Genomic DNA, 17,514 nt, shown 5'->3' on the forward strand with positions numbered 1-17,514 from the left:
GAGTACTTATTGCAAAGGCTGCTGTGTAACAGGGAAATCCTGAAAATAGGGTCCCTTTTTCAAAAACGCTAAGATATTGTACAATGAGCAATCAGAAGAAAAGCCAAATAATTTAATTAATAGATGAGAATAGCAGTTGGAATATGTCACTTATTTCACAGATTATCCTTCAAGCTAATTTTAATGTTCTGCACTTTGATGGACACTTGCAACTTTTGATCATCCATTTCTTTCAAAACTGAAAGTAGGTTAGTCCTGTAAGCTTCACATTTCTTGTTTGCTAATTCCAGCTCGTTTCTGAGTTGATTAATCTTCTTGTCCATTTCGTCCTGCAAAGTTGGAGGAAATATGGTGAGCAGTAGAAGCACATAGCAAAAACTGAGGACCTTGCAGATTTATGGGAGATTGCACGGTACATGTTCACAATGTGGCAAAAGCAGAACAAACGATACTTTAGATGTGCAACGTTTATAGAGCAACAAACTTGATTAACATTTAATTTTTATCCAAAGAATGCAAGTATCGAAAATAAAATGAACCTCACCTCGGGCTGAGCCGGCACATCTTGCTGACAGTCCTCATTGCAACACATCCGTTTTCCATCAGTTACAGAAGAAGTCTCTTTAAAGTGCCCGTTCGCCATAGTTCTTCTAACTTCCTTATTCATCGCTAGGGACACAGTCTTGGCAGCTTCTTGCAGAGCAACTACTGCAACATCACAAGTATAAAGAGATTTGCCTGCTTCTTGCAGAAAATTAGAAGCTTTGTGGCGTAAGGTGTTGTATCGGACGGTATGAGACTCCAGGTAATTAGCATACGCATGCAAATTATAATCATCAAATATGACGCTGCTTTTGGCATTTCTGGTCCATCGTTTTAGGATGTAGTAAGGGGGAAGCGTAAGGAGATTGGTGACCCGGAAGACTGCCAATATATGTCTACAAATGATGCCAGAGAACTCAAACATCTGGCAACTGCAATTTGCTCTCATCTCCAAAACGTTGAACTTGATGAAATGAGCCTTGTGAGCCTCTCCATATTTCGCAACCGTATAGGTAACAAGATCCCCATCATCGTGAGCTTTGGATGCCATAAAAGTCAGGGTTCCAACTAGTTCTTCCTGAAATCTGATAAACAATTTCCTTGTATAAAGGTCAGACGCCTGCTTCTCCATTGGAGATGGAGTCTTGAGAACAGGAGGTGAGTTCATAGTATCATAGTCTGCTTTAACTTCTTTCTCGAGACGACTCTCCAAGGCTTTTTCGTACAGCTTAAAGAACTGGCTTAGATTGGTTGAAGCGTTGATGTAACCATCAAAATACGAATTGATACTGTCACTACGCTGCGCTAAGGACATTTCGGCAAAAAAGGTATCACGGAGATAAACTGGGACCCACTGCCGGCGATCGGAGTACAATGCTTGTAGCCAGTCATGATCGCGTAGCTCATACTTGTCAAGAAGTGAAAACCAACATGATTCAAAATCCTCAAGGGTATCTGTCAGATTGACACATTTGTCGAAATCAGACTCAAAAAAAGGATGCGTGAGGAAGACATGCGACAACTTCTCTTGACACTTCTTGAAAATATGCCATTTGCAAAAGCGATGGCGGGCGGCAGGGAAAACCTGCATGATGGCTGCACGTATAACAGCATCATGATCGGTGGTGATTGAGACAGGAGGGTGGGCGGACATTGCCGCAAGCCATGTATTGAAAAGCCATACAAAGGAAGCCTCGGTTTCGTTAATGATAAAGGCACAGCCGAAAAGAATGGGTTGGCCATGGTGGTTAACACCAGTGAAGGGTGCGAAAGGCAAACGGTACCTGTTGGACCTGTAGGTGGTATCAAAAGTGACAGTATCCCCAAAGTAAGCAAAATCCGTTCTAGCTTTAGGATCAGCCCAGAAGACATTACCCACAGAGTGATCATCTTCGGTGGTTCCTCCCTGAAGAGCGTAAAAGAAGTTAGGGTTGTCGGCATTCATCTGCCGCAAGTAGTCAAGAAGAAGCTGAATATCTCCTTCTATGCTCTTCTGCCGATTGTTCCTCATATAATTCCTACAGTCGACTTCGGTGAAGCCAACCTTGCTGATGCCACCGTACTCTTTGATGAGGGCGGACATAATCCTGCGGGGGCCCATACCTGCAGCTTGAAGCGTGTCAATCAAGGTCTTGGCTGGGCCAGAGATTTGCCTGTGGGAGCGGAGACAGTGGACTTGGTCGGGAGGAACGAGGTCATGGTTGTGCTCTTTGACAAAGCCAGAGACGAGCCATTTACCAGAGTCGTGCATCTTAACAGAGAGGGAGGCTTTGCAACCGACTCTAGTGATGGTCCTGGGGCGCTTGATCTCCCTGTCCTTGGTGCGCTTCTCGTTCATATTCCTGAAACCTTCCTTGGCACAAACAAATTGCCTCTGGATGATGGCTCCATCTCGGCGGGAGCGGCGGGAGGAACTGACACGGGTACTAAAGCCGATGCGACGGGCATATGAGTTGTAGAAAGCCTTGGCAGCTTCTTCGGACTCGAATTCAAGACCATCGTAAGGCTCGAGATCCAGGAGATCCTGCTGCTCCTCCTCCTCCTCCTGATTGGGAAAGTAATTTTCGGAATTGCCAAGAGAGATACCACAAGGCATAATTGGGCTGTCGAGCATATCATCGTCGTCGAGACCATGGTGCTCAATATCAATAGCGTCGTCATCAACATCTCCCCCACTACTAACTCCTACACCGATATCGAAGTCGAGCACTTCATTATCCATCATCAGGAATGGAATGGAAGAACAAGGTTTTTTTTATTTATCTATTAATGTCCACAGGCAGGCGGGCGGATATGGAAAACGCATAAACACACTTACAGTCCCTTAAACGGTGTCGTGATTTGATTTCAAGCAGAGAAGAAGAGATTGGAAGCGAACGCGTGCGTCGCTTTTACAGGGGAGAAAGCAGAAAACAAGAGAAAGGGGGAAGCTGATTTTTTTGAGGCGGGAGTGATAAGAAACGATGAAGAAGACGATGAGAGACGAAGAAGGTCGAACAGTGAGGGAGGAGGAAGAAGACACCGAGAATCGTCGTCGGGAGAGACGCTGGTGCTTCCTACAATTTTGCCCCCTTTTCTTTTTTTCTACTAAGCAAGGCCCATTTAGTCATTCACTTTATGAGGCCCACCTTCTTTTGCGCGGCCCGTTCTCAGGGCCTTTCCGTAATGTTGTTTTATTTATATCCAGTTGTGAAAGAAGAAAAAGTTAGAAACGAAACGATGATACATACAATTACTACAAGCTGCTAATTGGATTACTCGCATTTTACAGTCATGAAATCTTAATCCAGATATATATTGTTGTGTGAAATTTTACTACCAGAAACAAAACAAAACACACACACACACAAACAAAAACAAAATAGTGATTGAAAGTGCATATTTCTTTTGATTTAGTCTACAAAAACTCAACTCTTGCCTAAATGGATTTTTACGGGAATTGAAAACCACCGCCTCCAACACCCTCAGCAGCAGCAGCAGGTCCGGTGTTCGGGTTAATGGCCGTCCACAGTAGAGAGATGGTGATCGCAATTAGACCTGCCCACACAAACACTATCGTTGGAGTTTTGCCTCTCCGTCCCATCAATCCTTTTGCGAATGGGTACAAATGAGCCAACACCCAGAAGCTGAAAAATGCTCCTCCTATTAGCTTGCTCCACTGTGGCACCGCTTGGTATATTGTCCTGACGAACGCCACCACAATCGCTATTATGTTCACCATCGCTATCACTATTGGGGGTATCATCAGCGACGACCATTTCACTATGTACAAATCTGCGTATATGTCATCGTTGTCATCTCCCCCTGACTTGGTCGTCAAGGTAAAGGAGATCTCGATTCCTGCTAACACTTTTAGGATTCCTTGCACAACAGCGTAGAGGTGAGAGCTTGTTCCAGAGATAAGCCACCACTGTTCATTTCTCCACCATTCTTCGAGCCCGATGCCAGACCACTTCACCTCCAAGACCGCCAAGCCAATCAAGCATATGGTGATTATAAGGAGGTATACTAAGAAGGAGATACTAAGCGTCCGCACGATGAACTGTCCAGAGAAAAGAGAGAAGGCCGGAAGAAAGCAGTAGAGGATGAGAAACAGAGAGGTGAAGGGATATATTCCAACATTAAGGTACGCCAGACGTTGGAGGAACTTGAGACGCTTGGAGGCGAGAATGGCATTGTTTCTTGAGAAGAAGATCTCAACAGACCCGGTGGCCCACCGCAACACCTGGTGAAGACGGTCTGTGAGATTAATGGGTGCAGAGCCTCGAAACGAATCTCGCTTGGTGATGCAGTAAACGGATCGCCACCCACGATTATGCATGCGGTATCCTGTGACCACGTCCTCTGTCACCGACCCATAAATCCACCCGACTCTGTCTCCCCACTCCGTTTTATCCTCATACCAACAAGAGATTGCAGAAACAGACTCTGCCACTGTGGTAGCATCAAGTGGGTCGCGAGGGACTCTAAGGGCTCCGGGAGGGCGACCGTACTTGACAGCAGGGTGGTCTGCCAACGGACGACCTTGGAACTCTGCAATAGGAATTGACTCAGCTAGGAGTGTGGAGTTGCCAAAGCGCTTAGGGAGTTGTGTGACATCAAGGTCCGGGTCAAAGTCACTAGTGGTTAGAGCCTCTGTTTCTGATTCCTTCTTCTCGAGAAGCTTGTCAGGGTTAGGTGGATCAAAACCGTAGAGGGCAAAGCGTCTAAACATAGTACCTGTTCCGACATATACTGGTCCCTGCAAAATTTAAACTCATTGTTATTAGTGATGATTTCCCTTCCCAACCTAACCTAATATTTGTATTGTATACAGTAGTATATGGTTTTTTTATATATAAAAAAAAAATTACCTGTACACCGTCGAGAGCACGCATATTACCGTCAAAGAAGACAGTGTTATTGTTAGCATATCTATCAGAAGGGTCGATGCCTTCGAATCTTTGCGGGAACTGAATGTAGCAAATGTCTTCACCACCTCTGTCCATCATAAAACACATCCCTTCTCGGATGGCCTTGCAATTATAGATGTAATGATCACAATCAAGATTAAGAATGAAAGGTCCATTTGAGAGAATAGCAGAGGCACGAACAAGCGCATTCATGGCTCCAGCTTTCTTGTTATGATCATAGCCCGGCCGCTTCTCACGTGACACATAAACAAACATGGGCAAGCGGGTGTCTGTATCCGAAAAGTCAACGATTTTGTCGTCGCTATTACCAATTAAAGGATCACTACTAGGTGGTTTCAACATCACCTGCAGAATCCCAGCATGATCACCTTTGGAATGCTCTCGAGTAGCAGCTGCCCAAGTTCCAGGCCAGTGGGTGCCGTCGGCCATCCACGTGGCTTTGGCGACTTTGACAGGTTCTGTTGGATCACCTCCGCTCTCCCTCATCTGTTTCAGAGCCTTCATTTCCTCCCTTGCATTAAACGCATCTGATCTCCTCCGTATCGAGTCAGGGAGGCCGTTGATGCGAACCTTGAACTCATCATACTCTCTCTTAATCTTCCTCCTATCCTTGACAAAATCAATTCTGCTCTTATTTTTTGTTGGATCTATCTTCAAACTAAAATAGGTATCTGGATTTCGGGGTTCAATGTTATGTTTGCGACAAAAGGGCACCCAAAGATCAGCAAAGCTAGCAGCTTCTGCCATGGCTTCGAATGATAGAAGGGCTCCTCCATCATCAGATAGATAGCATGACACCTTCTCCACCGGATAATCAACGGCCAATATGGACAGAATAGTGTTGGCGGTGACGAGGGGTGGCTCTTTCTCTGGATCTGCCGTTGACACAAAGAGGTCAATACCTGGGAGGTCGGACCTCCCTGTTGGGTTGGAGGGAGATGGCATGTCAAATTTGTCACGAAGAACTTCCAGGTCAGTGGACCGGTTTATGGGGCACAACTTAGGGATCTGGTCTAGAATCCATGAGAACCCAAACCAAAGCTCGCATATTATTGACATGAGCCATAACCATATGGCGTCTTCGTTAGGGTTTCGGATCCTCCAAGTTAGAAAAAAACATAGCACGACGAAACGAATGGCTATTAATAATCTGTACGGACTTATGATGGCGGCTGGGATTGGGATGCGTCGGCTCAGTGGCCGCCATGGTTTGTCAGCTGTTTCCACCATGCCGCCTCTCATTCCTTCATCCATATCATCGCCATACATTTCGTCTTGAGGCCAATACGCATTACCGTAACCATATGTGCCTTGCGTCTCGAATAACCATCTGTTATGATCAAATTCGCCGTTTTGGTTCCTCTTCATCATAGACATGCTGTTGTTGTTGCCACGTTGGTCTTTTCCTGGAGCGGGTAAGGGGAGAGCACCACTAGAGAAGTCAGGCGTATCATCATCCATGTCTCCGACTTTGTATTGTTCCTTGCATCCTGGACAAAGACCTGTCTCTTTCTGGGCGTCCATGAAGCAATCCCTACAGATCTTGAACCTAATTATTAAACAATCACCATGTTAGTCTTGTGCAACAAGTAAGGATACCATCAATATATATAATGCATATAAGTTTTAAGATAGACGATATATACCGGCATTCACATGGCATCACGTCCTTTCCTCTCTCGTCTTTCATGACTTTCCCGTCGCAAGCAGGCATGGCGCACGAAGAGCCTTTAGCGCCAGCCATCTGAGGGTGTGTGACATCTGAATCGATGACTTTGTCCATAAGATGTGCACGTGTTACACTGTTGAAACCACCAGTAAATAAAGAATTGGACACGTATTGCTCTTCGGCTTTGGTGGCCATGGGCTGGTTGTCCGGCGTCGGAGGTATGTGCACCGTATAGTTAGAATAATCCCCAGAGAGCTCGCCCGACAATTCAATATTATCTCGAGATAAACTCACGTATCGTCCGCTAGATGTTCGTCTAGCGAATTTGACGGTTTGGCCGCTACCGGAATTGTTACGGACCTTCTTAGTATTTTGAGGAGGCGTGGACGCCATTGTGAAGCCAAACAAAGGCGCTTGGTTTCTGCGTGAATCACTGTGATCATGCAGTATACAAAAATGAAATGTGAGTTTTTACGTTCCTGATGGTTTGGGGAAAACAAAGAAGAAAAAACAAGGAGGAGAGGATTATCAGGACATAAAACTGTTTATGCTATGGATCTCTATTTTTGGGCTTCTCTGTATTATGCAGTATGCACCAACCAACCTATTTTTGGAAGCTCAAGGGTTTAGTTGTTTATGCTATTTTGGGATTATCGACGTTTTTCTCTTTCTTTTAATTCATTTGATTTCGGAAACCAATTCTCAACTTATACGTATATAAAAAGACAGTGGAAAATTTCCTAGCTAGTATTTTTTTTATTTATTAAAGCATAGTCAAATCCTACTATATTAATTGAGAAGTACAAATATGAAACTAACCTTAAATGTGTAAATAATTACATTCAATTGCCATTAAAAATTTTTAATTAAGATTAATTAATTAATTAATTAAATATTATTAATTAAAAAAACAGAAAACACTAAGAGGTAAAAAAAATCTATTCAAAAACTAATTTGTGCTTGAAAAAAAAAATTAACAGCTAAGATTTTTTTCAAAATACAGATAATTATTAGTTTTAAAAAATTATTTTCTCTTTCTAATAAAATTATTGACGAAAATTACTAAATATTTTAAAAATATAAACCAATCAGAATTTCAAAATTAAGATTTTATATCCAACTATATAATAAAATTATTTTATAACTAGAGTTCAAAGGTTGTCAAAAAAAAAAAAACTAGAGTTCAAAGATTTTAATAAGATTTCAAATTATGATTCCTCTATCATCTTTCTTTTATTTTATTTACAAATTGTTTGAAATTTTCATATAATACTTATGATTAATAAATATGCAGAATTTTTTCTGCATATGTTGTGATTTGAATTTTTTTAAGCAAAGATATATTACTCTTTTTTGTAATGTAAAAGATATATTACTCAATCTATGGAAAAAAGTTGTTTGTTTTAATTTCCACATTGACGGATTGGTAAAACTAAACTTATATAGTTGATAAATTAATAAATTTTATTTGCTCACAATTATAATATCAGAATTACTACTTCATATTTCACAATTATTGATGCAAATACAACAAACAAACAATATAAAGAAATATAACAATAATTTTTATTATTATATTATAATTTTTTTTAAAAATGTTGACATGTGCTTTAAGCACGGGATATCTCCTAGTATATTAGTATTTTAGTTAACTAAAGAAATGATTCTTATTTTATATAATCATTTGAAATATTTTTTCATGCAACTAAATTATAAACTTATAACTTTTTCATATCTTTTTGATGTTGCAGAGGAAAGATGTTTTTTTTTTTTTAAGTTAAGTTCTATTTAATATTTTAAATTGTAGATTACAAAATTATTTTAAAATAATATAATAGTTTGAAAGTATATGGTACAAATATATAATTTATCTAAAAATGAAAAAATAATAAATAAAAGTTAATAAAATTATTTATTTAAAGTTGATTTAAGTTTTATATGGTATAATCATTATAAAAATTTTTAGTTAGATTATTGTATAACGTTGAATGTTGAATACTGATATTCAAATTATTTAGATAAACGGAAAATTTGTAATTTGTAGGATTTTTATTGAAGAAGAGATAATATAAATTATAAATAATAAATATAAGGGTTATAATTTATACATCTATATATATAAAGTGCAGTTTTCTCATTCCTGGTGCTGCCACCTCAACATACCCTTCTTTTTAATAAGTCCATATTTTTTAAATAAGCCCATATTTTTGACATTATCTACTAAGGAGTTATTATTTATTTCTATCACATTTCTGTAAAAGCCCGATTCATTTTTCCAATTTTGCGACATTATCCACTAAGTCATGTTTTTTTGGCTGGCGGAATAAAACCCCTCGCCACGATATTCCACAGCGCCGTCGTCCGTTGTGGACCTAAAGCGTCCCTGCCCTTCTCATTCTTTCATCCCGGTTCACCTAATGGTTATCTTTGAAATAAATGTTCTCCACACCTCCACACCCGTTCGTTGTCTTCCCTCTCTATTGTAACGTTTTTCTCTATTACTGTAATTCATTTCGTTCAATGCTCGCTCTTTCAATTCAAGACCCACTACTCTATCTTTAATTGGTGTAAGTCGTATATAAAGTCTTCTCCTCCAATTTCATACCTCATATATTTTTCTTCGTCTCTTTAATTAATTTCCCTTCACTAACATGGATTCCCCTGCCGTTTCATTCAAAAATCTCAAAGTTGGGCGCCTTCACCAACAGATCGTCGGAAGAATGCTTCGTCACTGGCCTGATCGCAATGTCAAAAAAGGAGGCCAACTCATGGGCGTTGACTTCATACTCATTGATGAGAAGGTTGTTTCCATCTTAACTAGACTTTTCATTTATTCGTTTTTTACAACTCTATCTAATTTGAAGTTTTTCTCTAGAGTTGTGTCATCCAAGGGTCGATCAATGTGACCCACCTTTCAAAATTCGAAAACTCGCTACGTGATGGGGCAATATATATTGTGTTCGACTTTGAAGTCAGAAGAAGCAACTCTCATTTTAAGCTAACATATTCCCCCTTTTCAATACGCTTCACACCAACCATTGGCAGCACTTCACAAATCAATCACCAAAGACAAAGAAGCAAAGAGATGAACACACCTTTAATAAACTAAAGAGATTTAGAAATACGAATGCCACAATCAGATAACCGTAACACTAAATTATATGAAAAATAAAACCGAGCCAACAAAAAAACAACGCGGACTTTATAAAATTACAGCAAGATAAACAAGAAAATTGATTTTTCTCAAAACACAACTCACATCGAATCGAAAAAATCACTCAGAGGACAAACGGACAAAAAAATTACAACTAAGAACACAAAAACAACTCACAACTTAATTAGAAAATCTAAGGAAGCCATCACATTTTCATATAAACAAATTTGCAACCCAATTCACATTTACCTTTAACGAAATCAATAGGGAGATAACCAAATATTCCCTACAGATGCGAAGCGAGCGGGAATCAACCAAATACGCAAACCCCAAAAAAATGAATATTCAAGGGAAAACGATTACGAAAGGGATGACTGAAAAAATGATTACGAGCAGCAAAGAAATAAGTTTAATACTCATACTGTCCTCGAGATCGCAAACATTGCTCTTCTCCTATCTGTTCACGAGGACATCAAATTTTGAAAAAAACAAATCCATTCCCAACTCAATAACATACAAATAATGATCAAATAGACCAACATATTATAAGCCTTACAGAGAAATTCTCTGGGTCCGACTCAAACAAAGAAAAATAGCCCAAAAAAAAAAAAGAAATGTAAGTTATTGGTTTTATTTATTTTCCTTAATAAAATCGACAACCTTTTTCACTCCAAACACTAAAACATTGACCAAAAAACTACTCCAACAGTTTACAAAATACATACGAAAATATTAAATAACAATCCAACAACAAAATGACAAATTAATAATAAATAATTACAACTAACAACTACAGCCAAACAACAACTTCAACTACACAATGTTAACTTCTAATTATAATTTTTTTTAAAAGCATTAAAAACACACAAAATGATCTCAATTTTAAAAAAATAAACAGCAAACTAAATTATACTTACTGTAAAACCTATTTTTATAAAAATATCTAACAAAACAACATAAGCAACCAAAATCAAATACAAAAACAAATGTAAAGATGAATTTACGTAACCAAAAAAATAATATACACAACAAATCCAAGAATACACCTTAATCTAACTACCGCGCGTAGCGCGGATCAATTGCTAGTAGTATTAAACAATATACAAAAACGTTAAAAGTTAAGAAACGCAGCGTTTCGTTGTGCCAACGCCGCGAAAAGAAAAAAAATACAGTACAAGTGGCGGGGTGCTTTCTGGGTTTGCCTATTTCATTCTGAATCGCCGCCGTGAATTCGAATGTGTGTTAGATCCGTCGGTGATGTCGTCGTCGCAGAACCTTGGTGGCGCCACCAGATGCGGCCGTGTGATTGGGCCATCTTTGGACAAGATCATAAAAAATGCCGCGTGGCGCAAGCACACCTTCCTCGTTTCCGCCTGTAAGTCTGTCCTCGACAAGTTGGAGACTCTCTCCGATTCTCCCGATCCTTCATCGCCTCTCTTCGGTCTCTCCACCTCCGATTCAGATGCCGTCCTTCAGCCACTCCTTCTCTCTCTTGATACCGGCTACGCCAAGGTTATTGAACCTGCTCTCGATTGCTCTTTCAAGCTCTTCTCCCTCTCCCTCCTCCGGGGCGAGGTCTGCTCATCTTCTCCTGATTCCCTTCTCTACAAGCTCATCCACGCGATCTGCAAGGTTTGCGGCATCGGCGAGGAGTCAATTGAGCTGGCGGTCCTTCGCGTCCTCCTCGCCGCCGTCAGATCTCCTCGCATCCTGATCCGTGGCGATTGTTTGCTCCATCTAGTCAGGACTTGCTACAATGTGTATCTCGGCGGATTTAACGGGACCAACCAGATCTGCGCTAAATCTGTGTTGGCTCAGATCATGCTCATCGTCTTCACCAGATCCGAGGCGAATTCTATGGATGCGTCACTCAAAACAGTTAATGTCAACGACTTGCTTGCCATCACGGATAAGAATGTCAACGAAGGCAACTCTGTTCATATTTGTCAGGGTTTCATCAACGACGTTATTACGGCCGGGGAAGCAGATCCTCCTCCGGATTTCCTGCTAGTCTTGCAGGGCCCAGAGGAGGAGGAGGATGATGGTGCTTCAACTAGCAAGATCAGGGAAGACGGATTCCTTCTCTTTAAAAATCTGTGTAAGCTGTCTATGAAGTTCTCGTCACAAGAGAACACCGACGATCAGATTCTTGTTAGAGGCAAGACTTTGTCTCTCGAGTTGCTCAAAGTCGTCATTGATAACGGTGGCCCGATCTGGCGTTCTGACGAAAGGCAAGTTTTATCTTTCATTTCGCAGGTTACATTCCCTATCTAATGCAGCATTTGCTATTCGTCTCTCAGTAGTATTACATGGAATCCAAGACCTAACTCTCCCTCCCCCAAAATATGCAGGTTTCTCAATGCCATTAAGCAGTTCCTTTGCTTGTCTTTGTTAAAGAATAGCGCACTCTCGGTTATGTCTATTTTTCAACTTCAATGTGCTATCTTCACCACCTTGCTACGGAAATATAGATCGGGTTTGAAATCAGAAGTAGGCATATTCTTCCCCATGCTTGTCCTCCGTGTTCTTGAAAATGTTCTTCAGCCAAGTTTCCTGCAGAAAATGACCGTGCTCAGCTTACTTGAGAACATTTGCCACGAGCCAAACCTAATAGTTGACATATTTGTCAACTTTGACTGTGATGTGGAGTCACCAAACATCTTCGAAAGGTATTTGCAATTTCTTATTTTGTACCTCCCCAAGATAGTTTTTGGATTCTGTTTCCAGAATAGCGTTCCAGATGTTGTCAGATTACAATTCTTTGCTGAAAAGTTTTTATAGATCAGATTGGGCACCAGAGTAGCCTACACGGTTCATATCTGTATTCCATTAGTGGTCTTGTACTTTAGTAAAATGTATTAAGCTCTTATAATTCTATCAGATGTTTGCAGGATTGTCAACGGTCTTCTAAAAACTGCTTTAGGGCCTCCTCCTGGTTCGTCGACAACTTTGTCCCCAGTCCAGGATATTACTTTTCGGCATGAATCAGTGAAGTGCTTGGTTAGCATTATTAAGGCAATGGGAACATGGATGGACCAACAATTGAGCATGAGCGAATCACTTCTGCCTAAGAGCTTAGAAAATGAAGCACCTGTAGACAATCATTCTAGCCCAAATGAAGAAGACGGGACAACTACAGATCATGACTTTCACCCAGATTTGAGTTCAGAGTCATCAGACGCTGCAACTCTTGAACAAAGGAGGGCATACAAAATTGAACTCCAGGTCTGATGTTGCATCATAAACGAACTAAAAGATTGTCCGTCCCATACAGTGATATTAGTATAATTATTTTTCTCTTCGGTGAGGTTAGTTTTATTTATCATCCTTCTTGGTTTATGTGCAGAAAGGCATCACTCTATTCAATAGAAAGCCGTCAAAGGGTATTGAGTTTCTTATAAGCTGTAAAAAGGTTGGCAACTCCCCAGATGAGGTGGTGTCGTTCCTGAGAAATACGACAGGCTTGAATGCTACCATGATTGGTGATTATTTGGGTGAAAGAGAGGAGTTTCCAATGAAAGTTATGCATGCCTATGTGGACTCGTTTGATTTCAAGGANCACAAGAGAACACCGACGATCAGATTCTTGTTAGAGGCAAGACTTTGTCTCTCGAGTTGCTCAAAGTCGTCATTGATAACGGTGGCCCGATCTGGCGTTCTGACGAAAGGCAAGTTTTATCTTTCATTTCGCAGGTTACATTCCCTATCTAATGCAGCATTTGCTATTCGTCTCTCAGTAGTATTACATGGAATCCAAGACCTAACTCTCCCTCCCCCAAAATATGCAGGTTTCTCAATGCCATTAAGCAGTTCCTTTGCTTGTCTTTGTTAAAGAATAGCGCACTCTCGGTTATGTCTATTTTTCAACTTCAATGTGCTATCTTCACCACCTTGCTACGGAAATATAGATCGGGTTTGAAATCAGAAGTAGGCATATTCTTCCCCATGCTTGTCCTCCGTGTTCTTGAAAATGTTCTTCAGCCAAGTTTCCTGCAGAAAATGACCGTGCTCAGCTTACTTGAGAATATTTGCCACGAGCCAAACCTAATAGTTGACATATTTGTCAACTTTGACTGTGATGTGGAGTCACCAAACATCTTCGAAAGGTATTTGCAATTTCTTATTTTGTATCTCCCCAAGATAGTTTTTGGATTCTGTTTCCAGAATAGCGTTCCAGATGTTGTCAGATTACAATTCTTTGCTGAAAAGTTTTAGAGATCAGATCGGGCACCAAAGTAGCCTACACGGTTCATATCTGTATTCCATTAGTGGTCTTGTACTTTAGTAAAATGTATTAAGCTCTTATAATTCTATCAGATGTTTGCAGGATTGTCAACGGTCTTCTAAAAACTGCTTTAGGGCCTCCTCCTGGTTCGTCGACAACTTTGTCCCCAGTCCAGGATATTACTTTTCGGCATGAATCAGTGAAGTGCTTGGTTAGCATTATTAAGGCAATGGGAACATGGATGGACCAACAATTGAGCATGAGCGAATCACTTCTGCCTAAGAGCTTAGAAAATGAAGCACCTGTAGACAATCATTCTAGCCCAAATGAAGAAGACGGGACAACTACAGATCATGACTTTCACCCAGATTTGAGNTATAGATCAGATTGGGCACCAGAGTAGCCTACACGGTTCATATCTGTATTCCATTAGTGGTCTTGTACTTTAGTAAAATGTATTAAGCTCTTATAATTCTATCAGATGTTTGCAGGATTGTCAACGGTCTTCTAAAAACTGCTTTAGGGCCTCCTCCTGGTTCGTCGACAACTTTGTCCCCAGTCCAGGATATTACTTTTCGGCATGAATCAGTGAAGTGCTTGGTTAGCATTATTAAGGCAATGGGAACATGGATGGACCAACAATTGAGCATGAGCGAATCACTTCTGCCTAAGAGCTTAGAAAATGAAGCACCTGTAGACAATCATTCTAGCCCAAATGAAGAAGACGGGACAACTACAGATCATGACTTTCACCCAGATTTGAGTTCAGAGTCATCAGACGCTGCAACTCTTGAACAAAGGAGGGCATACAAAATTGAACTCCAGGTCTGATGTTGCATCATAAACGAACTAAAAGATTGTCCGTCCCATACAGTGATATTAGTATAATTATTTTTCTCTTCGGTGAGGTTAGTTTTATTTATCATCCTTCTTGGTTTATGTGCAGAAAGGCATCACTCTATTCAATAGAAAGCCGTCAAAGGGTATTGAGTTTCTTATAAGCTGTAAAAAGGTTGGCAACTCCCCAGATGAGGTGGTGTCGTTCCTGAGAAATACCACAGGCTTGAATGCTACCATGATTGGTGATTATTTGGGTGAAAGAGAGGAGTTTCCAATGAAAGTTATGCATGCCTATGTGGACTCGTTTGATTTCAAGGAGATGAATTTTGGTGAGGCAATTAGGTTTTTCTTAAAGGGGTTCAGGCTTCCTGGGGAAGCGCAGAAAATTGACCGCATAATGGAAAAGTTTGCTGAACGCTTTTGCAAATGCAATCCAAATTCATTCAGCAGTGCTGACACAGCATATGTTCTTGCATACTCTGTGATAATGCTTAACACTGATGCCCACAATATCATGGTTAAAGAGAAGGTTTGTTTTCTTGGCTGTCACAATTTATTCAATCCATGATAGGTTTGCTTTTGGACTGCATCTGCATGAGTTAACTTTTCTGGTTACTTACGTTCTCAGAAATTGTCATTAAAATATTCTGTATTGGAGATTGCTTTGTTTGGTATACATTATTTACAGTGTGTTTTTACGTCTCCTTTTTTGTTTATGACAATCAGATGACCAAGGCTGATTTTATCAGAAATAACCGAGGCATTGATGATGGCAAAGATCTACCAGAGGAGTATCTTGGTGCGCTTTATGACCAAGTTGTCATAAATGAAATAAAGATGAGTTCTGATTCTTCTGCCCCAGAAAGCAGGCAGTCCAATGGCTTGAATAAACTACTGGGTCTGGACGGTATACTCAATCTGGTTTATTGGACACAGACAGAAGAAAAGGCAGTCGGGGCTAATGGTCTTCTTATAAAGCATATTCAAGAAAAGTTCAGGTCGAAGTCTGGAAAATCAGAGTAAGCTCATTTATCTTATTTAGAGTCTAGTGTGAAATGAGGTGCTTGGGCTCTTATTCTTTGGAGAGAAAGGCAGGGGACGATAGCACTACGTAGTAGTGATTAGAAAATTGTATTCAATGAAGGATTTTATTGAGTGATTGTTCTTAGTATGATGCTGCTGAGCGAGTCAGGTTACCTGCACAATTAGCGAACTAAGCTGAAACCAGGTTTTCCTTTAACGTTGATGAAATACTTGCCCTTTACTTTCCCTTGTTCATTTTTGTCTCTGAAATTGTGTTACCTGAGAAACTATCTACCTGCAAAATTAGCGAACTAAGCTGAAACCAGGTTTTCCTCTAACGTGGATAAACAATACGTACCCTAGTTCATTTTTGTCTCTGAAATTGTGTTTGCCTGAGAAACTATCTTTCTAAAAGGATTAGGGTTGACAAATACCGTGGATGAATGTTAGGATTTGAAGTCCTAACATGAATCTCATGAATTGGATTCTTTTTCCTGTCTTGTAGATCAGCTTACCATGTCGTTACAGACGTTGCAATATTGCGTTTTATGGTTGAAGTTTCATGGGGACCAATGCTTGCCGCATTCAGCGTGACACTTGATCAGAGTGATGACAGGCTTGCTGCAGTTGAATGCTTACGAGGCTTTCGGTACGCCGTTCATATTACAGCAGTTATGGGTATGCAAACGCAAAGAGATGCATTTGTCACTTCCATGGCCAAGTTCACAAATCTCCATTGTGCAGGAGATATGAAGCAAAAGAATGTCGATGCTGTTAAAGTAAGTTTCTTCTTATGAAAATCAGTTGTTTCTTTCTGTATTTGCTGTCCTCACATCCGGTTTTCAAGGTATAAGAACAGAGAGATGAAGCATTTTAAGGCATACTAACCTTAATATCATGTGTTTTAGTTTTATGTTTCAACGGCTTTTTAATGTATTTTTCTCTACTGTAAAGTTCTCCTTCCCTCTATGGAGAGAAGCATGNAATAATACCTTGATTTTAATGCATAAACATATTATGGGCTTTCGTCTCAAATAAAAGAAAAAAACATATTATGGGGATCTTACATATTTCGAATTCACATATTCCATTGCTAATTCGTCCAAGTGATTGAATTTGTTTTGCTGCGAGGTTAGGAAAGGACAGTTCCCTGCATTCTAATCAAAATTTATTTTTGTTACAGGATTGTCTAAGCTAACTGCTGATTCCAGACCAGNCTCTTCATCCGAGACGGAAGAGAAGAAAGCCTTGGGGTTTCCTAACTTGAAGAAAAAAGGAGCCCTCCAGAATCCGGTGATGATGGCTGTTGTTCGAGGGGGCACATATGATAGCAGTGCAATTGGACCAAATATTCCAGGGCTTGTGAAGCAGGACCAGATCAATAACTTCATTGCAAACTTGAATTTGCTTGACCAGATCGGGAGTTTTCAGTTGAATAATGTATATGCTCATAGCCAGCGGTTGAAGACTGAAGCCATAGTAGCATTTGTTAAAGCTCTATGCAAAGTCTCTATGTCAGAACTACAGTCTCCTACGGATCCTCGAGTATTTAGCCTCACAAAATTAGTTGAGATCGCGTAAGAGTTTCTTCTTTTGATACTCTCTTTAGAACTCATAGAATGAGAAATGAACATACTGAATACATCTC

At 40.3% G+C, this 17,514-nt stretch overlaps 3 protein-coding genes across 3 annotated transcripts in view; 1 reads left to right on the forward strand and 2 right to left on the reverse strand.

The window, feature by feature from the left end:
* On the reverse strand, window positions 92–3,093 carry LOC104729127 (protein FAR1-RELATED SEQUENCE 5). The gene is made up of 2 exons (XM_010448018.2): window positions 545–3,093; window positions 92–329 (listed from the first exon to the last, which is right to left on the reverse strand). The coding sequence occupies exons 1-2, from the start codon at window positions 2,765–2,767 to the stop codon at window positions 156–158; spliced, it is 2,397 nt and encodes a 798-aa protein (XP_010446320.1). The 5' UTR covers window positions 2,768–3,093; the 3' UTR covers window positions 92–155.
* LOC104729128 (cellulose synthase-like protein D4) lies at window positions 3,342–7,107 on the reverse strand. Its single transcript, XM_010448019.1, has 3 exons — window positions 6,602–7,107; window positions 4,896–6,504; window positions 3,342–4,783 (listed from the first exon to the last, which is right to left on the reverse strand). The coding sequence occupies exons 1-3, from the start codon at window positions 7,015–7,017 to the stop codon at window positions 3,473–3,475; spliced, it is 3,336 nt and encodes a 1,111-aa protein (XP_010446321.1). The 5' UTR covers window positions 7,018–7,107; the 3' UTR covers window positions 3,342–3,472.
* The window catches only part of LOC104720731 (brefeldin A-inhibited guanine nucleotide-exchange protein 1), a 12,128-nt gene continuing 5,538 nt past the window's right edge, over window positions 10,925–17,514 (forward strand). The window contains 7 exon segments of the mRNA XM_019233996.1: window positions 10,925–12,009; window positions 12,130–12,447; window positions 12,670–13,003; window positions 14,950–15,372; window positions 15,570–15,862; window positions 16,372–16,744; window positions 17,061–17,443. Of these exon segments, the coding sequence (XP_019089541.1) occupies window positions 11,036–12,009; window positions 12,130–12,447; window positions 12,670–13,003; window positions 14,950–15,372; window positions 15,570–15,862; window positions 16,372–16,744; window positions 17,061–17,443 (3,098 nt within the window). The 5' untranslated portion in view covers window positions 10,925–11,035.

This window comes from Camelina sativa, chromosome 12, assembly GCF_000633955.1.
Source record: "Camelina sativa cultivar DH55 chromosome 12, Cs, whole genome shotgun sequence".
Classification (NCBI taxonomy): domain Eukaryota; kingdom Viridiplantae; phylum Streptophyta; class Magnoliopsida; order Brassicales; family Brassicaceae; genus Camelina; species Camelina sativa.